Here is a 24151-nt window from a genome sequence, read left to right as displayed (position 1 = left end):
CAGATATTTTTTTTTCTGGATTGTAAATCCAAGTGTGTCCTCAGGGACAAGGTTGCTGTAAAACTGGCATCAGAGACCCATGAAGAAAGACAGGTTTGGATGTAGATATTTTTAATGTATCTTTAAAAATGTAAACCCAATAACTTTGAGAAGAAAAACAAAAAGGGCTGGTGGGCAAACCACCTAGTGGCAGTGGTTGAGAGCACGGGCTCTGATCCAGGCCTCCAGGCCTCACTTGCTGCGTAATCTTGGGCAAATGAGTTAACCTCTCCACACTGTAATCTTCCCAGCTGTGAAATGTAGAAAACAAGCATGCATATCTCTGTGGAACTGTCATGGGGAATAAATGCCAATGATCCATGGGACGCACTTAGCACAGGAATCTGGCACATAGTAAATACTCAATAAAACGTTGGGTATTTATTAACCCTACTGACATTAACACTAGTGCTAATACCTAACACGTTTACAAAGGGTTTTCATACATATTAGATGATGCTAGCCTCACAACAGTCTCGCAAGGGAGGCAAAGCAGGGCAGGTGACCTCTGCCTCACACCTGAAGACGCTGAGGCTCAGAGGGGTTACAAAACCAATGCAAGGTCACATAAACATCTGGCAGTGTTCAGGTTAGACAACCAACAAGGGTCAGGAGAAAATAAATGGTATTGTTAGAAGGAAAAAACTTAGTTGCAGAAATTCAATGTTGAGTCAACTGAAATTAACCAGATACTAACAACTAAGATGTATTCATGGCTTACTATGTGCCAGACATCGTTCTCACATATTCCATGTGTCATCTCATCTGATCCTCACAAAAATCCTCTAAGATACACCTTATAGGTAAAATTCCTATTTCCACTTTAGGTTTGAGAATTCTAAGGCACAGCAAGGTCAAGTAACTCCCAGAGGCACGAGCAAGGAAGTGGTGGAGACGGTACCAAGATTTGAATCTAAAGGCCACATTTTTAACTATGACACTCTAAAATGCTTCCAAGCAGGGACTGGTAAATCCTAAACCCTAAGGTGAAGCTTTCATCAGCTGGGCACTGGACTACCTGACGTCTAATATCACTTCAACTCCTACGATCACTTCAACTGTCCACAGGAAAGAAATAAAACATTGTCTAAGTGAGTCTCTGAAAATGACACACAGTGTGGACTTTGCAGAAAGCAAGATGCTATATATCCTGGCCTAACAAAGGCATGAAAGAGGCATAAAGGTGTGTACAGATTTCAGCAAAGCATGTGACAAGGATATCTCGCACAATATCCTTACAGGCAAAATAGAGAGCTAACACCTGGCTAAAGGACCGTTCAGGAAATGTGAGAAAAGCTGAACAGTCGATGAGCACTTACCAGTGCACTAGTAGTAAGCAGAAGGGAGGTCCCCAGTTCTAACCATATTTCTATCAGTTACCTGAATGAAAGCATAAGGCACATGTCTATCCGGGCTGCAGTTGATGTAGCCCTCAGGGTAAAGAGCACGCCCACTAAACAGCAGGGTCTAGAGGCAATGTGCAATGGAAACCACCTAAGTGTTGGAGTCAGACCACCAGGGTTCAAGTTCACTGGTGATGACCTTGGGCAACCGAATGAATCTTCCTTAGCCTCAGTTTCCCCATATATAAAATGTGGATAAAAATATGTATAGAGTCTGAAGTTTACGGATGCTCAGTGAATGTTAGTTCCCTGTCCCCACTTGAAAAGGATGTCTACAGGATGGACTGCTGGACCGAAAACAAGGAGATAAAATGTATTTGAAATAAACACGGAGTCCTGAATTCACATTCAAAAATTAAATTGAATGAGAACAGTTCGAGGGAAAATGAACTCTGTCATCAATTCACAGTGAAAGATCCAAGGCTTTAAGCTGACGACAATCTCAAGTCAAGTCAGAATGCCGTTTCTTCACAGAAAAAAAAACTTTAAAAAATTATTTTAATTTAAATAAATGGGGACCTCCCTGGTGGCACAGTGGATAAGAGTCGGCCTGCCAATGCAGGGGACACGGGTTCAAGCCCTGGTCCGGGAAGATCCCACATGCCGCGAAGTGACTAAGCCCGTGCACCAAAACTACTGAGGCTGCACTCTAGAGCCCGCGAGCCACGACTACTGAGCCCATGTGCCACAACTACTGAAGCCCACACGCCTAGAGCCCACACACCACCACGAAGAGTAGCCCCTGCTCACCGCAACTAGAGAAAGCCCAAGTGCAGCAACAAAGACCCAACACAGTCAAAAATATAGTATAAATAAATAGATAGATAGATAAGTGTGTTAAATGCCAATGTTAGTAAGCACTGTTCTAAGTTCCAGAACTTATAGATAACGGCCCTTCGCTTGTAGGGATTTTAAACCAATACTAAAGCTATGTGGTAAGTGAGTGTTATAAGAAAGTAATAAACTAGGTGGCATATGGGAGCCAGAAGGAGGGAGTTGGCCTTACTCTGCTGAGAGAAATCAAGGAAGGCTTCATGGAGGAAATGACCTCTGAGTACAGTCTTAAAGCCAGGAAGTCGGGGGGAGAGAGAAAACATTCCAGGCAGAGGGAGCAGCAAGTACGCAGGGATGGAGGCCTGGGAGAGGATGGTCCCTTCAAGCGGCCCATTGGAACAGCTGGAAAGAAGGGCATCATGGCGGGTGAGACAGGTTGGTGCCACGTGCAGAGGGGATCACAAGAAGCCCTGTGCAACAAGCTAGGGAAACTGTGTCCAGTTACAAAGCAAACAAAGAACAGAACCCAGACAGGAGCTCAGACTTTCTGACTCTATCTAGCCTCTCTACTTCTGCTTCCCTGTACTGTAGCTACTAGCCATATGTGGCTATTCAAATTTGAATTAATTAAAATGAAATAAAATTTAAAACTGAACACTCGGTCACGATAGCCACATATCAAGTGCTCAAGAACCACATGTGGCTAGCAGCTACAGCACTGGACAGCACAGATAAAAACATACCCATCATCACAGAAAGTTCTAGCCAATAGCACTGCTCAGTACCATAGTACCATTAAGTGAACAAGAAGTAGATTCGGTCTGTGTTGCTTTACAGAACAGACACAGGAAAACAAACAAACAAACGGGTGGAAACTATAAGGAGGAATATTTCAGCTTCCTACACTTTAAGTTTTCTAATAATGGAAGAGCACCCTGACACTAGAAGCTTGATGGCCGTCTATCAGGGTGATGGAGAAAGAGTTCCAGCATTGACTTAATGCTCTTTGGTTAGAATGTTTATGTTTCATCATGGTAGCATGGCTGATGCACTCACACAAACAGATATCTGTAGCTCTTCCACGTGAAGTCCTGTCACAGTTGTACCTAAAGGATACATTGTCCTGATGGCCCAGCATCCCAACATCCCAGAATGTGGGAACTTTCTAACATAGTTAGCATTTTTAAATTGTGATCCATGGACCGCCCCTCCATAAAATTTAATGCAAAATTGTATGTGTATTTTTCAGGAAAGAGGCGTCCACAGCATCACTTGGATTGCAACAGGATTTGTGATCCTGATACAGAAAGCAAGAAAACACTGTACCAGGAGGACGTAACTGTCCCCATACCCCAAGAACAGTCACCTAGATGTCATCTACACAGTCGTTCGGGTCAGTCCCAACTCTAAAGTTCCACAGCCTTAAGCATCTAAAGACCATCACCCTGAAATGAACAGTTTCAAACCAAACATCCTCTGATCTTGATCAAGGAGAAATGAGATGGGCGTATAAAAGAGCATGGAACAGTCCAAAGCACAAAAGTTGGGTAATTCAATCAAGTTGGGGAAGGTGTCACCTGTCAATCTCTTGCTGAGATGCCTATTGGAGACCCTCTTGGAAATCTTGGTGGTTCATTTTCAACGTGAGCCTATGGAACCAAGCACATCCAGTTAGATGCAATGCCAGCTTGTCAGCTGGAGAACTTGCCCACTAAATCTAAAGCTTGCTGAGCTATTTAAAAAATAATGACTTTGTTCTAATCACCACCTGACATTATGACAACTGTACCAGGATCCATCTCCAGGTCCTACAGTATTACTAGAGTTGAAAGGACTCATTTCTAGAACAATGCAGAAATTCCTCTATTATCTGGTGTAGCTGGAGAAGAAGATTTTGGTTAATTTAACAAAAAAGTGATAAAGAGCTACTTTATACAATCAATATGGATTATAATTTGCAGCAGCTCTGAATACAATAAAGTACACACACCATTCAAGCCATGTTGACATAATGCAACGAATGCTTCCTTGGCCGTCATATTCAGAAAGCACTACAGCATTCTGTGGTACCTAGGGGCCATCCGTATAAATGTCAATTGTCATTAAACCATAGATCTCTGGGTGCCAATTAATAAAGAGTTTTGTACAACCAAATGCCCGATAACAACAGACACCAAGTACTTTCTGCACAGCCTGTGTTGGATATTATAGAGACTAGAGCGACCCTTAGCAAGGTTCAAAAGTAGGTGAAGCTACTTTTCCAACCTCCAAATTCCCATGTAATGAGCTTTCAATCCCCTGCCAGCCATCCAGTGCCCTCACCACCTCCCAGCATTCTCCTCTTCCCCTACTAAGGCTATGCCTGGTCCTACAGGTCCCAGTCAGTGCAACACTAGACACATAACAGGCACTTCACCGATGCCTGTGGTTTTAATCAATAGCAGCTGATTAATTCGATCATTCAACAACAGTTTACCGAATACTCACCAAGTGCCAGCATTGCGCTAGGTGCTGGAATTAAATGCGCATGTCCTTTGCCTATTCTCAGAACAGGCTGCTCTCAATTATAAGCCCAGAAAGAATAAGAACGAACTCTAAGTGGATAATGTCATATACTAGCTTACTATGTCCCTGCTCCCAAGATCATCTGCATTTTGGTAAAGAAAGTCTCAAAGACTCACTACCTGAACCCAAAGAACCCCTGTTAACAGCAAGGCTCCAGGCTGTTATATGAGAGAGAGAGAGATTTAGGATGGGCGCTTTGTAAGACTGGTCTTCTCTAAAGGCACTGCCAGGCATAGCAGTGGTTCTTGAAGTACGGTTCCAGGGCCAGCAGCATCAGTGTCCCCTGAGAACTTGTGACAAATGCAAATTCTCAGGCTCTACTTCAGACCAATGAAGTCAGAAACTCCAGGACTGAGGTCCGGTAATCTGTATTTTCACAAGCCCTTCAGGAGATTCTGAGACACGATGAAGTTTGAAGACTAACGGTAGAGATGAAACAGACAGAGTCCATATGTATGACTTCAACACAAAGAAGCTAAATGAGGAATTAGCCTTGATGCTGACAGAAACCACCTGCTGGCAAGGAACATCCCTGACAGAGCGGAAGCAAAACAGTTCCCAATAGGACACAGCTGGAATTGCCAGGACGTCAGCGAGTCACTGCTGAAAATCCATTTCATGCTTTTTGACTCCGACCAGCCCCGTGACCGTGAGGTGTGGAAACTGAGAAAGGTACAGAACGTTTGCAACGCTTCAAACCTCCAACTGAGCTGAAGGCTGGGAAAGACTTGAGAGCACGAACTTCCTCCTCACGCTGGTGTGCAGAGGCTCTCCTCTGGGTCCCTGAGGCCACTCCCAGCCCCCTGTATCTCGGCTACGGAAATGATACCAGACTCTGATTACTGGCGAACCTCAGTTTCTCACACTGACCAGAGCACTTCTCCCCTCTAACCTGTTACCCACTGTGTGGCCACATCCTTTTCATCTCCCCTAAAGGGGAAGAGGAAAAAAAAACAGGACACCCCACTCCACCGCCACCTTCTGGCTTTAACGACGCAAGCCTTTAGAAAGCCAGTGCGTACATCTGAAACAGGCTTTCCAAATTCTCACGAGATGAGGCAAAACAGATGCAGCAAAAATGCAGCAGGACCAAATGCAGCCCCCCCCCCCCCACCAAAAAGAAGCCTCATAATTATGCAGAGTTGCAACAGAGATTCAAATCAGCCACCTACAGGCACAAAGGCCACACTCGGCACAGGAGGGTCCCTCCCTGAAGCCGCTCACTTAGCTGGACCACAGGAGCCTAGAGCTGGAGCCTAGCCTGGACTTACATCCCCAAGCCCCACCCACCTGCCTCTGGGATGAACTACTTTACAAAAATGGATTCATTGCAGGCCTTAAAACAAAACAAAACAAATTCAAAAAGGCTGAGAGTGGAACTGTTCAGTCCTACAAACTTAGAACTCAAAATACAATAAGAAAAGAAACCCCTAAGGGATAACCCACTGCATTGTCAGGGACAGGGTGGGGTATGGATTGGATAACAGACACTTTTTAAAGTCATTCAGTGCTGTTCTCCTTAATCTGGCCCATTTCTGCCTCTTAAGGATATACCTTCTAGCTGCTCCTTGCTTTCCAGAGAAGGGGACATAGGGGCTCATAAATAGGGTTAAGAGTTTATAGCCAAAGACCGGCCAAAGGTGTGGGGAATGAAAAACTCAGTAAACATTCTTGGGGTGCTCAGTGACCAAAAATACACCATAGACAGCGCACTGAAGTAGGCTTAACGCATAAGAGGCTGCTCGGTCGGAGGAACCTAAAAACTCTGTGCTGTACTTTCCGTCCTTAATTAAGGGCAACGCTGGCAACAGGGCTGGTGAACCTCCACCGGCCCTCTCTGCGTAGGTTTAGAATGTTTGGGAAGAGAAGCGTTGATAGAGGTCCCTGGCATTTTTATCCCTCTTTGAAAGGACTGCTTTAGAAGTCACATGGTGATGGGGGGCGTGATACACTAATTTAAGTGCCTGCTCCCCACTCCAATCCTATGTGAATTCACACTGGAATTTGAAATGAAGCAGTTACAGAAGCCTGCTTCTTAGCTCAGTGGCTCAGCATTTATCAGCGTGAAGACCTAGGAGGATGAAAGGATTCAGAGTGACAAGTGCTTGGGGACATAAATATCTTCTAGTTAACCACGTTCTCTGAATACAGGAGGGGAATGGCTGCAAACTGATGGGGCACCCAAATGTAACAGGACTGGGTAGGAGGCAATCATTACAAAAGCAGCAAGAAAAAAACGATTTAAAGAGATTCTTCCCCCCAGCTACCCTTCTCATGTGTCCCAATCCCACCGCAAAAATATAGAGGACTTAGAGAAAAAAGTTGATTTGTGAAGTTGGCCCTCTGCAAGAGATCTTCCTCATAACCAAGAAGAAGATGAATAACCTTCCTTTTCCAAAAAGCCTAGGAAAAACCCACACATATAATGAATTATTCACAAAGGCTGAACCTAAAAATGAGAGGGAGAAATATAGAAAGATGAAAAGGGCGGAGGACTGGGCAGAAAGAGAAAGTGAAGAAAAGGACCTGGTCTCTCTCTCCCTGAATAAAAGGGTATTAATTACCGTCACGTATAGGTTCCCCCTTTTAATGTCTTAGTGGTCAGTGATAAACAAAATTAGATCAGCACAGTTGCCTCTGATGGGCTGGACCACATGCTGGCCTTGGGGAGCTGCAGCCTCCCAGGCAGCCCTGCAGATGACAGGAGGGAGGCTACTGATGACATGATAGAACACAGAGAGCCAGAGTCTGCAAGAGTTCTCATAGTTTTGCACATCTTGACTGCATTTTATTTCAACTAAGAATATGAAAATGGAAAGAAACCAGATGTTCCTATAAAGAGGGGGAAATGCAGCAGAGTTTGAGGGGGGGAAAAAACACCTACATTTTGTATAGCAGCAGCTAAAAAGAGATAAGCAATTCTGGATCGAGCTACTAATCCCAGAGTCTAGATCTTTCAAAAGAAGATAAAAAGAAGGCCTGGTTTGTGACCACCTAGAGGGGTGGGATATGGAGGGTGGGAGGGAGGGAGATGCAAGAGGGAAGAGATATGGGAACATATGTATATGTATAACTGATTCATTTTCTTATAAAGCAGAAACTAACACACCATTGTAAAGCAATTATACTCCAATAAAGATGTTTTAAAAAAAAAGAAGGCCTGTTCTCGTTATTTTCTTCCTCCTCCTCCTTTAATTCATAGTGTGCCCTGCACCTAGCACAGGGAAAGCAAGTGGAGAGAAGTGGGGAAATAATGACATGCAAACCAACAGACAACACTATCACATCCAAGATATTTTTGTCTCCATCCTCAAGTCATTTCATTTCTGTCAAACTCCTTCACTCCAACTAGCATTCCAGGCTGCATCCCAATTACAACTGGTCCCCAGGACAAGTCCTAGCCTGGTTTCTGGAAGAAACATTTCTCACACCTTATTTCAAGGGCAAAGCCACTAGGCAACATGGAGATTGTCCTGGGAGACTCAGAAAATGAAGACCTTTATCCCGCAGCATCAGTGCCAGTTACAATCGCTATCTGTTTCACTGCCTCTGTGCCCAGGTACACAGAAGATGTGAAGACTTTCTGCATTATCTGATCACAGGATATAATTACAGACTTCGTTCTTGTTAGCTGCCACCCTCTGCCCTAATCAAGGTGCTCTGACTCATGAGCCATTAGAGTTACATCAAACCTGAAATTCCTGCCAGGATTACTATCTTTCACAGTGCAGTATATTTATAGGCAACAGAACAGGAGAAAAGTATATGCCATAATGGGAGATTGGGGAACTAAAGCTTTCAGTAGTCTTCAGCAAAATCCTCCAAAAATAATGGATAATTGACAACGGGAAATTCTCCACAACAAAGCACATAACCTCTGACTCAAAGCCAGAGCCCTTTGGGGCTATAAAGAAATTCTCTGAAATGAGAAATCACGAATGAGTATCCACAGGTTCATTATAATGAGCTTCATCAGCTCAGTGGCTACAAACACATTTGATCTTCCTACTTTAAACCATGTTCATTTCCACATGAAACATGTGCTCCCCTGCTGAGATAACCCACACCGTCAGTGGGGGAGAAATCTCCCACTGCCCCTCGATGGCACAAAGTCAGACATGCCATTTCTTCCCTTCATCCTCTAACCTGGAAAAGTGCAAACGCGTGGGGAACATCTCACCAACCATGAGGGAGACCCTTTAGGTCCACAGGGCAACTGGGCCTGGGCACAGAAGGGTTAGAGCCAATAAGCTTATGACACAGTGAATGCGGGGTGACATTCACAGCAGCCGATTCCCTGAGAAAAAGAGAACCCTTCTGTTAGATCTATTAGATGAGCAAAAAAGAAAAAGAGGAATCATATAAAATGTAATACCACATTTTAAATCAGATTAGCATTTTCAGAAAGGTTATGGCACCCACTGCAGAAGAGATTGCCATAAGAAAATAAAATTATCTCCCTGTGCAGATGTAGCTTCCAAGAAAAATGAAACACATTCAGAGTGGGCTGTTGACTTGCCACCATTTTTCTTGCCAAATCTAGGTTATCCTATGCATTTCTTCCCATAAGAACGAGATCTGCCCTGTTAATAACTGGACGAGGTTATCACCACCCCCAACCAAGTCAGAGAGTGGCAAGTCTCAATTAAATCATTCCTTCTGTTTAACTGATCTTTTCAGGCTAATCTGATTAAAGACCAGTATTACGTGGTGTTCAGAGACCACTAACACAGCACACAGAAGTACATATTATCCCCCTAGTTCTACAGTGACTTTTTGCAGCCAAGAAAAGATGTATACATCTCAAAAAGTGTACTACATGAATAATCAAAATCCTCAAGCACGTTGCATATGAACATGACAGTTCAAAACAGGTCTTGACATGCGTCCTGAACCTTCCTTTCTGTGAAAATCTGGCCCTTACGTAGAGCACAGAAGTACTTGCCAGGCGTGAACAGGCATACTGAGCACCTGAGGATCTTATTAAAATGCAGATTCTGATTTAGTAAATCTGAAGTGTGGCTCAGGATTCTGAATTTTTTTTAATGGAAGTATAATTGATTTACAATATTATATTAGTTTCAGGTGCACAACATAGTGATTCGATATTTTTATAGATTACATGCCATACAAAGTTATTATAAAACATAGACTATAGTCCCTGTGCTGTACGTTACATCCCTGTGACTTGTTCATACTATAACTGCTGGTTTGTACCTCTTAAGCCCCTTCACCTACTTTGCCCCTCCCCCTGCCCCTCTCCCTTGTGGAAACCACTGGTTTCTTCTCTGTATCTGGGATCCTGAATGTTTAACAAGCCTCCAGGTGATGCTGGTCTTTGCTGTCTGTGGGAGACAAAAGCCTAGAAGACTTCGTTCACCTAGAACTAAGATCCCTCCCTTCTGGTATGCTGAAATTTCTGAAGGACTCTATTAATAATAATAATAGCTAGTGTTTGCAGGGAATTAGGTGGTGTTCTAGGAACCTGACATATATTAATTCATTTAATTCTCCCAGTAACTCATTATTACCATCCTTATTTTACAGATAAGGAAACTGAGTCACAGAGAAATGAAGTAACTTTTCAAGGTCACAGAGCTGGTGAAGGAACTGAGATTTGAACCCAGACAGCTTAGCTCCCAAGCTTTACTGGTAACCAGTGCTCACACTGACTCCCAGTAAGAAAAAGGAATATAATTCCAGAAAAGAATTAGAAAAGAAGAGAGGTGAGACTAGGAACTGATATGCGGTATTAGAGCAAACGCAGAACCCACAGAAGCGCAATGTGTCCACATGGTCACCACCAGAGGGAATATATATTAGTCAATTACACTGTACAGCCAGGAATAAACAGCAAACATGGTGTGTTTTAAATTTGCGAACAGGTCTCCACTACACACCTTAGCAGATGCTCTCCAAACACTAACAGCCTACATGCTGTGGAAGCACTGTGAAACTTCCAACTATGGGGATGGAAGAGACCACTGGGACGGGGCTCAAGGCCAAGGCACTGAGTAGGATGCCGAAATCAACTCCCTAGTCTCTCCTTTGAGTCTCTTTGGTGCATTCTGGCCGAAGACAAGGAAAGAGCGCAGTGAAACCCACAGTCGCACCTTGCGCCGCTCGCAACTCCTGCTATTCTAGGCGGCGTTTTTGCAGCGGAAGAGAAAACGTGAAAAGCGGCGAACGCGTGGTGTAGGAAACGTGCTTAATTTCCCCTCCCGGGAGCCTGAGCCCGGCCGGAAGTGCCCGAGGTGCTGAACCCCGGGGACGGTGGCGCCCAGGCCGCGGGGCAGTTTCGGTACCTCGGCGCTGTCCGAGGTACCAACGCTGGCTGCGGGCACACTCTGCCACCCGCGCGGCGGCTGGGCGGCTTTGTCTACCGCCGGGAAACGGGAGGGCGCCTGTCTAGGTAAACAGGCCCCTAAGAGAGGCAGCACCTGGTGGGTGGGAAATTTTAGAGAATTGTAGAAGATGGGCGGGCGGGGAAGGGGGTGCCGCTGAAGAAATCTCTAGGGACCTGACTCGAGCAGTGTTCGCAGCCACAGCACGAAAACACAATGAGAGCCGTCGCTTTGTGCAGCTCACCGGCAGGCGGGACTGCAGGGACCGGACCCTTCCCCCTCCCCAGGCCCCCTCACCCTAGGTAGGTTTAACTCTGGTACTGTTTGGCCCCAGGACCATTCTGTGCGGGTAGGAGAGGGAGGGGAGTGCAGGGAGAAGGGGAGAAGAAGCCCAGCCAGCGGGGGCTGTGGGAGGGTTCGAGCAGCAGCAGGAAGAATATCTGCCTAGAGATGCTCCTCCGTTTCTAATGAGGGGTACTGCCTAGAAGCACCACGAGCCAGCCAATCGCCATGCTGCTGAGGCAGGGAACTAGGGAGGAAAGAGGGGAAGGCCAGAGACGAGGGTGGGAGTAGCAGGGAGATGCCCAGACCCCGAGGGGAGTGAGCCACGAGCCTCGCTGCTACTAGAGACCCAACGTGGCTCCAGCTGTCTCCCTGCTGCACACCTGGAGGGTGGGGGAGGGGAGGAGGGAGGATGGGGAAGAAGAGGAGTGGCCTCTTTCGCAGGTGCATCCCTCCCAAGAAATCCCTCTCCACAAGCATCAAAGTCCCATGTCTCCAAGCCTACCCCCACGTATAACACCATCCCACGGGCTTGCTCCCTACTCATCCCCCTCACCATCCAGCAACCCCCAATTCCTAGAGACCTTGCCAGACGCCCATATTCTTAGTGAAGAAAGAGGCAGTGAGATGCCTAATCAGCAGCCCACATTTGGCGCACTTCATTAAACCTGCAAAGAACCTCTCTCTATGCCCGTTCACCCTGACACCGTTACCATCAGAGATTCCCCCCACCAGCTCTTTGTGGAGAGCAGTTCCTCTGGAACTAGGGAGAGACAGACTGCGTGCACACCTCTGGGCTCAGCTGATGCAGCACCCCGCTGATGCATTCAGGCCCAGCAGATCTGCCTGGATCCTGGGCACTAGGAGAGCGCTCAGCTGATGAAGCATTAAGAGGCAGGAGTACCCAACCCAGGACTAAGGAAAGGATGGGCCCTGATGAGCTGCTCTTCCATGGCTGAGAAGAGAGCCCGAACTCTGCGTTGTCTGGGCTGTGTCATTAGAGATTGCCTCCCCTGACACACTCATTCACTCCACTTCCAGTGGAACTTAAACTCAGTCCCCAGCAGAGTTAGCTGGGTCCCAAGCCAAACGCCTGCGTTATTTATCCATTTGTCAACTTGTCTACAGGGTTTTGGTTCAGAGCTCTTGAAGCTTCTGAACTGATAAATCCCCTCATGGAGTCTTGACTTTCCTACAAGCTGATAGTGTAGGTGTCTTCCCGGCTGGTGGGGATGGGGGCAAAGGGGATGGCTTAAAGGGAGGGAAAAGGGGGGCTGAGTATGAAAGAAAACCCAGAGATTAGGGGCAACCCATTCTATGCAGCTTGTGAAGGGACTAGGGGGCTGAGAATCGAATAAAGCCCAGCCACGAAAGGGGCAGACACCACAACACCACGCACCCAGGGATGCTGGAGACTTCCACGTAGGAAATATCAAAAACCGAAAGTCTTACCTTGCAAAACACTAGTGCCCACATCGGTTTCTACAGCACCAAGCTTGCCTCTTAGGTGCACCAAAGTACAGAGTGCACTTCAGCAGAGGCAAATCGGCACCAGGAAAGGCATGGGGGTGCAAACTCCATGCTACGTTTCCCCCCTTACCCGAAGAAATGCAAAGGGGGGAGAGGGGAGCGATGGTGGGCAAGAAAGGATATGGCCAATCGATGAGCTTCTTGGCGTATTTCCTGACAATGTTATCTTCTCCGAAGATGAACAGGGATCTGTTGACGGTGAAACAGTTCTGCCGGACGGGAATGGGGTTGTACAAAGCCATAGTCCGCGCCCTCTGCGCTTTCGACTGCTTGTAGGCGGCCGCCGGCCCGGAGGCCGGCACGGGGGTTCCTTGCCGGTTCCTGCTCTGGTCCGAATCTCCATCTCCCGACCCCGGCCTGCCGACCACCGCCTCCCCGAAGCGAGCCATCCTGAAGTTTAAACAGACAGAATACACACAAAGGTGATCGTGGCCGAACACCCGCACACAGCAACAAGCAGAAAGACACACGGAGTCTCAGAGCCGCATCCAGACGGACACGGGGACCACCGCCTCCGGGGAGCCTCGCGAGCTCTTCGGAAAGGCGGCAGCAGCAACCCCGCCGCTCTGAACTGTTGAATCTAAATACAACCTCTGCGAAGCTCCATTCCTCAAGGAGGAAAAAAAGGGGGGAAGAGCTTGGGTGTGCTCAGTTTCTGGAGGCAATTTTTTTTTTTTTTTTCAAAATGCCAGTGTGTGGTGGCGTTCAGGGACTGGAGAGGAGACGGGTGGAGTAGGCTGCTCTTCAAACATAGCTCCTCTTCTGGCAGACGCACCACCTAGTTCTGGGAGAGAGGCAGGCACCGGCCCGCTAGGTAACAGTTTGGTAATTTATTGGTGGGGGGAGGGGAAAAATGAAAACAAAAGAACTTTTCAAGAAAAAAAAAAGACAAGGACGAGGTTATGGTGACATGCTTTATAACGCCAGCCCCCGCAAGTCCATCTGAGAAATCCCACAGCCAAGACTTGGGTCTTTAAATCTGCCAGCACAGACGCATCCAAAGGTTGAGAGACAGAAAGGGAGAGAGGGGGGAGAGCGGTATTGAGGTTGCTGCGTAAACCGCAACGCCCAAAATATCAAAATAAGAAGTCGATCCAACCGGAGAGGGACAAATGACTTCAAAGCTCCTGCGCTTGGGAGAGAAGTTGAGCAGCATCCAGAGAGCCGCGAAGCCCGAGTGCCAGCATCCGCCCGGAGCGCTCGCCGCCGCCGCCGCCGCCGCCTCCCCGGATCAGCATGCAACAGCGATCCGCGGCTGCGCCGGTGAGAGGGCGGGAGAGCGGGAGCGAGCGAGCGGGCGGGCGAGCGAGCACTTGGGCGAGGGAGGAACAGGTTGCAGCTGAGCCCAGCGGTAGCCTGGCACGGGAGTTGTCCAAGGACCGAACTTGCTCACTACCGACTCAGTCTTCCTCTTCCACCCTGGCAGCCCCACTCCGAGGAGCAGAGGAGAAGAAGCACGAGGCCAGGAGGGGGAGAGCGAGCGGAGCGCAGAGGCGCAGTCAGGCGCGTACTGAAGAGCCAGGAGAAGCGGGGGCGGGCCTGGCGAGCTAGGGCGGGGCGGGGATGGAGCCGGAAGGACCCGGCCAACCGCTGCAGGAGGTTCCTGGGACCCGAGGCTGGCTTGGGCTACTGATCGATGTAGCCAGAGGGTAGCGGGCCCCCTCTGCAAAGATCCAGGCAAGAATCGCCTTTCCCCAAGTACTGCTGAGAGGAGACAGCCTGGCGCAGCTGGCGGCGCGGCGGAGTCTCCGCCTGAGAGCCGAGGCCTGGCGGGGGCGCACACGCACGCGCGCACGCTCTCGCGCCTCCTGTCCCCGCCGAGAGGCGCCCGCCGGGGCTGTGCCCCGCGCAGTGACCGGCGCGCCGCCGCCCTAGCCGGGAGTCGAAGCCTTTGCGCTCTACGCGCCCTGCGCCGGGGCCGGGTCGCCGCGCCTCCGCACCTCCCAGGCTCCGAGAGCGCTGCCCCAGGGTTTCCGCAGAGAAGGCAGCACCCTCTTCTGCCCATGTCCCCACTTAGCAGCCTGGAGGTCCCACGAGGGACGCTAGGACCTCTGGGGGCTCCGCACTCTGGTGTTGGAGCCAGCTCTGGCGGGAGCTTCTGCACCCCGCCCCTCTCTAAAAGCGATCTGGGACGACCTCTTGGGTTTGGCTCTAATAGAGCCCTGTATCTCTGGGATACTGAGTTCCGAGGTAGTGAGTTCTAGGCTAAAACTACCTTCTCAAACAGGGGGATCCTCCCACCCCTATCTTTTACTCCCAAGTCCTCTCCACTGACTTCCTCAAACACACCCCAAGAATGAAGAAAAAATAGAATTAGCGTCTGAGCTGCAGAAGCGGGAATGGTGGACTTCACGCCCCAGAGAACGAGTCCCTGGGTTTAGCAACCAAGCCCTTCCGCACAGGTGAGTCAGTGGTTTGAACTGAAGATAGGTACCAGCTGCCCCCCTGCTTTGGCTTGAACGCACAGCCCTATCCAAATCCTCCCCACCTGAGCCATGGAAGAGACGGGGTGGGGGTGGGGGTGGGGGTGGGGGTGGGGTGGGGACAGAGGAAGGAAACAAAGACTGACCATAGCCCGGAGGCTGGAAATCACGGGTGAGTGTGGATTCGCGGGTGTGGAAGGCAGTGTCTGTGTGTGAGAGTAACTGGTGAGAAGAGAGGTGACATCTGAGTGAGAGGCACGTGTGTTCCTCGGTGGATGTGTGTGTGTGCTGGACAAGGCCATGTGAGCACTGACACGGGTCTGCTGTGTGAGAATGTATGTGAGTGTGTGTCTGTGTGAAGGGAAGGTGTCTGGTGCTGGAAAACAAAAGGAATGGTCTCAACACGTCCTCCCCTAGCAGGCACTGCTGCCCTTGGGCATGGCGTGTTGACATTTTGATTCAGGAAGACCCATTTTAAGCCAAATTACTATTCGAGGTGAGTCAGAGTATTTTGCTTTCCCATTACTGCCTTACTCAGTCCTTCTACCTACCTCAATTGGAGGGTCCTTTTCTGCCTGAACACCTAGTCAGAGTGAAAGGGAAGGCGATACTACGAACCCAAAGTCCCGTCAGCTGTCGGTCATTTAGAACCAGTCACAACTGGCTGTCTCAGTAGCCCTGTAAACCATACAGGAAGAGAAAAGACTTTCGGAAATTATCAAATCCATGCTTTCAGAGGTAGGACCCATAACCCAGAGCACAAAATTCATTCAAATCATTTGACAAATATTTCTGAGCCCTAGGCCCTGTTTTAGGAACTGAGAGCACAATCATGGACAAAATAGATGATGATAAAAATAAAGTATACGCTTCTGGGATTAAATTAGATTGTATAACTTTACTGGCTAGAATGCTAGATGGACCTCATTCTCATGCTGCAACTTCATCCCTCTGCTTCGTGTCCCGGCCTTTGCAGGCTAGAGGGTGGCATGCCTGTTAATTCTCAGAGGAAGCAGGGCTCACCAACCCATTACCTCCTGGAAGAAGTTCATGGAAGATCAGGAACCCTTGGCTTGTGTCTTCAATGTCACCTACTAAGCAGAGATCCAGTACTAATTCCTTTTGCTCTCTCTACAATGTCCTGTGTTCTCTGTTGCTGCTGTAATTCTACGGACCTAGAATTCCCAAGACAGGAGGTTATTCACGGAAACGTGAGGACCCACTGCAGTTGAGGCTTACCTTCCTACCTTCTCAGGAGGCAGGGATCACAAATGCATGTGTTGGGGATGATGTAAAGTGTGCTGGGGAGCATGAAAACCTCTGTAGGGGAGTTAAAAACTGGGAATTCCTAGAGGGTGGAGCCCAAGAGGACAAAGGCAAACGTGACGGCACAAATGGCTTTGGGAATGGACTTGGCCTGAGGACAGTAATGCTGGGAAGAAGGCACACTCTCATATTCACCCCCACCTGGCTGTCACAGCTCTTGAGCCCTCTGAGATCTGTGAACTTCTTTCATGCTTTCCGATGCCCCCATTCTCCCAGTCCCCAAAGGGCTACAATTTTAATGGCTGAACAATATCTTATGTGTCTTCAATAGTTTTCACTTTATGTAACTCTAACTCCAAACCTCTGAGGTCAGCCTGGCAACACATGTATTACAAGCCTGATGTGGTGAACGAATTAGAGTTTCAGAAATGTTAAGTAGTTTGTCCACATCTGATAAGAGGCAGATTTTAGACTTCTAACAGATCTTTCACTTGATGGCTTTTTCCAATACCCAGGCTAATTTCTCAGGGGCAGTAATAGTGTGATCCCAAATTGTTCAACATCAAGAGAACAAACTATGCAATCACGCTAAGCCTGTGGGAATGCTGGGCTTACCATCCTCAAATTGAATCTGATCAGTGGCCAAATGCTCCTGGGACCACGCTGGGAAGATGCTTAACTGGGAACACATCTACTGCCCTCAAGATCCGGGAGGATCCTTAGAAAAAACTTCAGATTAGGTCACTGCCGTAATGCTCTTTGTAAGGGGAACTTGCCATGTCCCTAGTTCCAGTGTCCTCTTAAAGACCCACAAATGGAAATATAAAAAATCAGCAATTGGGGCTTCCCTGGTGGCGCAGTGGTTGGGAGTCCGCCTGCTGATGCAGGGGACACGGGTTCGTGCCCCGGTCCGGGAAGATCCCACATGCCGCGGAGCAGCTGGGCCCGTGGGCCATGTCCGCTGGGCCTGCGCGTCCGGAGCTTGTGCTCCGCAACTGGCCACGGCAGTGAGAGGCCCGCGTACCGCAAAAAAAAAAAAAAAAAAAAAAAAAAAAAAAAAAAAAAAATCAGCAATTGGTCATAACTCTGATTGGAAACCGGTTTCCTAAAATCCCTTTCCAGCCCAGGAGGGAGAGCAGCCATATTTTCATGTTGTTAGAGCACCATCTACTGGTCATTTGTGAGCATATCTCTGTGAGCTCAGGTACTTGGCAGCCTAGCACCTCGGGCGCCACACCTCGGAGCCTAGACATTCCTAGACGTGAGCTCTTGTCACTAGCCCTCTACTCCTGTGGTACTTTGTTGAGGCCCAAGCCCCAAATTTCACCAACAATGCCATCAGCCATCTCACAGTACTTGAAACGTGCAGCCCCACACACTGGGCACGTGAGTACAAGGTACACACACATACATATACACACACACACACACACACACACACACACACACACGAGTTAAGATGGTGCAGCCAGAAGGTCTACATGTTTTCCTGCAAGAAGTGACCTGAAAACTAGAAACCCAAAAGGATCCAAGGAAGCAAGTGAAAAACTTTCCTGGAGTATGAATCCCACGCAGATGGTCCAATTCCAAAGCATTAACCCGGCAACTCCTCTAATGGTGCCTCCAGGGCACCATTCAAAGTGCAAGCAAGAAAGAAGCTGACTGGTAGGGGGTCCCTCCAGCATCCTCTGGAAAAGGAAGGAAACAAGGTTGCCACGCTCCCCCCAGACCAGGCAGGCCATGGGAGTTTGTACCAAGATGGAGAGATGTGAGTGGCAAAGATGGAGAAGCACTTAGCCTATTTCCCTCATTCATAAGGCTCTTCCCAGATCTGTCAGGTCTTAGGCCATCTTCACAGGAGATTTCAGCCCACCACTGGGGAGTCTGCACACCTTCGCCTCATCTAAAGGTGTGTGCCCTCACACCAGCTCCACTCCCTCATCTCCCCCTACCCGGCCAGTTCCACTCAGATAGCTTATGCTTAAGTGATCAGGGCCCCTTTTGTTCTATTTTTCCCCTGTTGAGCCTTTCCAAGAAATAGACTCTTATGCAAAGCATTGCTCTAAGGAACATAATGCAGAGAGGATTTGGGATTGGGTTTTAAGAAGAAAAGTTGGCAGGAGACCATATGCAAATTCATAGCAGAGCAGAGGAGCATTATGGTGATGCAGACATCTTGGGAGTCTGGCGGCTTCCACAATACCTTACAGCCCTGACTTGGGTGAAAACATAACTTCACATCCTTATGTAATGTCTGTCCCTAGAACCGGCATTTCTCAAACCTATGCCTGAGAAACCGCACAGCTCCAACCCTCTATCAGCTAACTATAGATGTGCAAAGTTTGCTAAAAAATATTTTTTAAACCATTCATTTACGACAACTCAATATTTCCCGGGTGCCAACCGTGGTGATGTTATCTCACGGCATCTTTGCTGCAGGACTGTTGAGACACATTCTATTACCTGGGGCCCAGAGGTTCAGGGACGTGTCCAAGTGTACAGAGACAGGAAACAGCAGAACTGCATCTCCTGGTAACGAGGTCAGGATTCCTTACAATGTGTGACCACACTTAACATACTGCATGTCAGGATAATGTTTTCCTTGCTTAAGAGTCTGGTCACAGGCATGATCTTAGACCTTGGAGAAGTAAGCCATGACCTTGAGGCAGAGAGTCTCCCAGAGGGTTAAGTTTCTAAGAATGCCCATCACCTGTCCCACAGGGCTGTTATGAAGATTAAGTTAGTTAATATTTATCAAGCTCTTAGATCAGTACCTGGCACACAATAAGCGCCGCATAAGTGTTTGTTAACTACACTTTAGCTGTGACCACGGCACACACAGCAAACACCGCACATCTGACAGCTTTCTGCTTCTGAAAGCAGACTTCAGAAGTGCATCCCACGGGTGGCTGTGGTGTGTGCAGGATAGATGGAGGTGGAGAGAAGTGTAAGCGCCTGAGACTTAGAAAGACGAGGGAAAAGAGACAAGAAAGCAAAATATTAGAGACCAGAGTCTGAAGACCCCAAAGGTCTTGATACCCGGGAGAGTCGTGCTTGTTTACTTCTTCGTTAATTCATAAACGCATTGAACAAATAAGCACTAACCCCTTTCAATGTGCCTGGCATTGTTCCCAGGGATTCTGAGTGTCAAGGATAAATTAGACACAGTCACGGCCCCTAAAAGCTTACGGTGTAAAAGAGGAGAAGGGGAAAACATCCTTATGAAGAACCCTAAGAGGAGGCAGAATGTGGCGGGCACCCTAAGAGAGCACGGGGTCTGGGGTGGAGGAAGAGCCGAGGAGGGAGGCGTCCCCTCGGGCTGGGGCTGGAGGCGGCTGGGAAAACAGAAGAATCAGTGGCACCCCCTGAAAGAGACAGCACTGGAGACCTTGAGAAGTGCTGGGGGACACCAGAGCCTGGGCGTGCAGGGGATGAAAGGTAGGGAATTCATTAAGCAGTCAGCATCTTTCATTTCTTTCAGTGTATCTAGGATCATAAACGGGTCTAGTATTACCACTTCAATCCTTTGTTTTCCATAAGATGAGGTCACTTTTCGGCCTGGACAAAAGTCAAACTTGAAAGACATTAACCCCTATTGGGAAAGTCATTTTGGAGGTTCAGTGTCTAGCCCCAGACAGCCAAGGATGCCTGCCCCATCCCTGTGCACCTCAGCTCCCACCCTCAGTGTCCAGCCCTGCTGTCCGGCCGAGGCAGGGGACGGCAGGACCACTCCGCAGAGCTCCAGCTCTGACCGACAGGGGTGAACCGAGGGTGCCTCGCCATCTAAGGGTGAGAACAACTGATGCAAACACGCCCATTCACCTGCCCCCTTGGCCTCTTGACTTGGAAAACAAAATACAGCCCACACATTGCAAAGCTTGCTCGGCCTGGGTGGGCTCGGGCTGATGCGTTCATTCAACAGAAAGAAAATGAGAGCCTTCACGTGGCGTCGTGCTGAGGATGAGAGGGCGCTGGGCTGCATCCTGCACTGACGGGCCGCTCTTGACCCACTCACTCCCCACGTTCCACTCTGGAAGAAGATGTCCCACCAGCAGGGAAAGCAGCAGCTCAGAGCCCAAACAGAGCCTCGAGGAGCCCTGCCGGTCCAATGAAGAGAACTCGCACCCACCCCGCCCACCAGGCTTGTCTCTCACAGGACTCTGGGTTGGAATCATCGCAGATTAAGCCACCACCTGTCCATCACCACACCCTTTCTCTCCCACTCTCTCCTCCGCTGAACAGCTGGTTACACCCACCTGGTATAAAATAATCAGAGTGAATAAGGCGTTCCCATATGATATGGACTTGAGGCCAGCTTTGAAACGTGCATCCGAGCAGACCATACTGGTTCTGCCCCTTCCCACCCCCAGAATTTGCACGAAGACCCCACTGACCTTGTATGGTCTCTGTTTTCCCCTCCTTCTCCTGGACCATCATGCAGGGTTTGGCACCACTGACCTCCCCTTCTTCTCGGAGGTCCGCCCCTTAGCATCCCAGTCTCCACCCCTCCCAGAATAAGAGTAAGAGAAGGACCCACCTCACTGCCCGGTCCTTCTCTTACTCCTCTTATTCCTGTCCCTTTATCGTGGGAGGCCCCATGGGTCTGTCCTCAACCCCTTGACCTTCTCTCTCTAACTTCTCTCCCTTTGGGGTCATGTCCTTACCCACAGTTTCAACTATCCTCTACTTCCACGTCTAGCCTCTATCCCGTACCTTTCACCTCATTTCCATAGCCAAATGCACAATTAAGTAATGGGTAACTCTGTACCGACTGGGCTACCCACCATCCTCTCAAACTCAATGTACTTGAAAGTGAATTCATTATAATTCTTTCAAAGCAAGCTCCCCCTCCAAAAATGCCACTTTCTACCCAGGTGGCATCATTCTCCCTGTCAATCACTTGACTTCGGTGGCTCCTCACTGCCTAAAACATGGCCAAACTCCTTAGCCTGACAACTCAAGACAATCTGAATTCAACCTACCTTTCCAACACCATCTCCCCGTGTACCAGAGCATTAACCAGACATAACACGTTGTGCCCATGCCTACCTCAAAACTCTTACTCACAGCACCTGCTTCGGACTGACCCAAGCACACGCTTCCTCTTTTCTGCTTCCCCAACTCCGAGGTATCCCTCAAGGTGTGTGGTTCAGTTCAATTCCGCCTCTGCCATGAAGACTTCCATAACCTCTCCAAGTCAATCTGTGATCTCTACCTCCTATAAACTCACAGAGCTTCTGTATTGCTCATCCGCAGTACCGTTTACTCACTGTCATTGTTGCCATGGATATAACTTCAACAGTACATGCCTATTTAAGTTTGCAGTTAGGTATGCCATGTCTCCTCCACTGTGGTATAAGCGTCTCAAGTACGGAAGACATATATTCTCCTTCATTATTACCTAGAGTGTCTGCATGATATTATCCTCATAGCAGGCCTTTACTAAACACACAGTCAACGAATGAATGATTGGGTCTCCTGCAACTCTTTCTGGTGAAAAGAGCTTTGGCATCAACCAGGTAGCTGGTCCCTGTCTGAGGGGCTGCCCTTCTCCTAACACATTCTGCCACTGACTTTGAGTCTCTGTTCTGTTGTCTGATGTTTCCAGCTGATCTTTCTGAGTTGAGTGTTCATCCTCCCCTTAATTAGAAGAGACGCTTACCTCTCACGTAGGAGATCAGGTGACTCTAACTCAGGGGGACCTTTTCCAGCACAGTAAGAGCCTCACCCTCATTTTATCCATCATAAATTATGGGGTTCATTCCCCTACGAGGAATATCTCCTGCTCTTTAAAAATGTAGTTGAATTAAGGTTTGGGGAATCAGTTATTAAAAAGAGACATTCAGATCCCTACATAGAGAATATTTTGAGATCCCTTTCCTCAGAAAATAAAACATAGCAGAATAAAATTCTACTTCAAAAAAAAAAATCGGCTACAGAATTAACTTGTTCTATCTCTTCTCTCTACAAAAAAGGCAAATGTCACCATTATACACCTCTTTCCCTTATGAAGAATTACATGTGAGGACTTCCCTGGTGGTGCAGTGGTTGAGAGTCCACCTGCCGATGTGGGGGACTCGGGTTCGCGCCCCGGTCCGGGAGAATCCCACATGCCGCGGAGCGGCTGGGCCCGTGAGCCATGGCCGCTGAGCCTGCGCGTCCGGAGCCTGTGCTCCTCAATGGGAGAGGCCACAACAGTGAGAGGCCCGCGTACCGCAAAAAAAAAAAAAAAAAAAAAAATTACATGTGAAAGAGACACACACACTTTTGACTGTATGCAGACATACGCACTAGCTTCTGATCTGATCTCAAGTTCTGCCAGTCACGTGTCCAAACATATACAAAGAATCTTCCTATGCTGTTGAGAGCTTTCAGACAGGCTTAATAATACAGTACATTCAAAGGTGAAGAATTATAAGCTCTTTTGAAGATTTCTAAATATTCCTAATGTGTCATTTAAAATGGGAAAGGTGGAAATGTAATTCTCAATCAAAAGAGAGAATTTGTGAAATACTCCTCTCTAATACCCTTAACAAGCCAGTCCCTTGGACACACACACATAGACACACTCACTATACAGCCCTTTCCATTAAAAACTTGTTTTTGTTTTGTTTTGTTTTTCACATAATCACCCCATCACTCAATCACATTCTTCAAAGAAATTCTACCAGATGTAAAGTGGTCACGTATTAATATAATCACCCAAAGCTTCCTATGATGCTATTTTCCCCTTGTTAAAATAATCTCTATTCTCCAATAAGTCATAATTTCATATGAAAAATTCCAGGACTATAAAAAACAAGGAGAAAAAGGGACATGCGTCAAGCAAGCAAAGAATAATTACAAAGAAAATACTAATGAGTGATAATACTAATTGCAATAGGTATTAAATACGTATTATGCGCAAGGCACTGTCCTAAGCCCTTTACTTTCCTTATTTCTCAGAATAATTATATGTGGTAGGTATTATTATAATCTGCATTTTACACATAAGAAAAGCAAAACTGAAAGAGACTAAATAATTTCACTTAAGGTCAGACAGGTGGTGAATGACATCACAGAAACTCAACCCTAAGTCTGTTTGACTCCAAAATCCATTATCTTCACCACCACACTGTACGGCCTCTCACTGGTATCATTAATAGAGATTTGGGGTGGTCACTTATTGTCATGATGATCCTACGATTCCAAGAGGCAAGAAAATGTCCAGACACTACAGCAGGTTCTGAGAGACCCCAGAATAAGCGAGTTACGTGTGTGTGAGGCAAGACAGAATTATCCCTCGGTCCTGGTTGGGTTTATTGCCCCACCTGCGGAAATGACAGCAATAGCGCCTGCCAACTGAATCTCAGGAGACTATTGACAGACCAACTGTGAAAAGAGACTGTCAAGTGCATTGTATTCCAATCCATGCTGGTACTATTAGCCTGACCTGCCTCAGTTCTGCATTGCTACGTCCCCAGGCACAAGCCATGCAAGAACTGAGTCCTCCTTCAAAAACTGTTCAAACTCTCCAAAACTTCTC

The 24151-nt window shown here is 47.9% G+C and overlaps 1 protein-coding gene across 3 annotated transcripts in view; it reads right to left on the bottom strand.

Annotated features, from left to right (window-relative positions):
• CACNA1E (calcium voltage-gated channel subunit alpha1 E) overlaps positions 1–13326 on the bottom strand; it is a 296087-nt gene extending 282761 nt beyond the window's left edge. For all 3 annotated transcript variants that reach the window (XM_060009746.1, XM_060009755.1, XM_060009763.1), the window contains exon 1: positions 13061–13326. In XM_060009746.1, coding sequence (XP_059865729.1) covers positions 13061–13326 — 266 coding nt within the window. The remainder of the gene's footprint in view (positions 1–13060) is intronic.
• Positions 13327–24151: the final 10825 nt, after the last annotated feature.

This window comes from Delphinus delphis, chromosome 1, assembly GCF_949987515.2.
Source record: "Delphinus delphis chromosome 1, mDelDel1.2, whole genome shotgun sequence".
Classification (NCBI taxonomy): Eukaryota; Metazoa; Chordata; class Mammalia; order Artiodactyla; family Delphinidae; genus Delphinus; species Delphinus delphis.
This window is presented reverse-complemented; position numbering and strand designations above follow the sequence as displayed.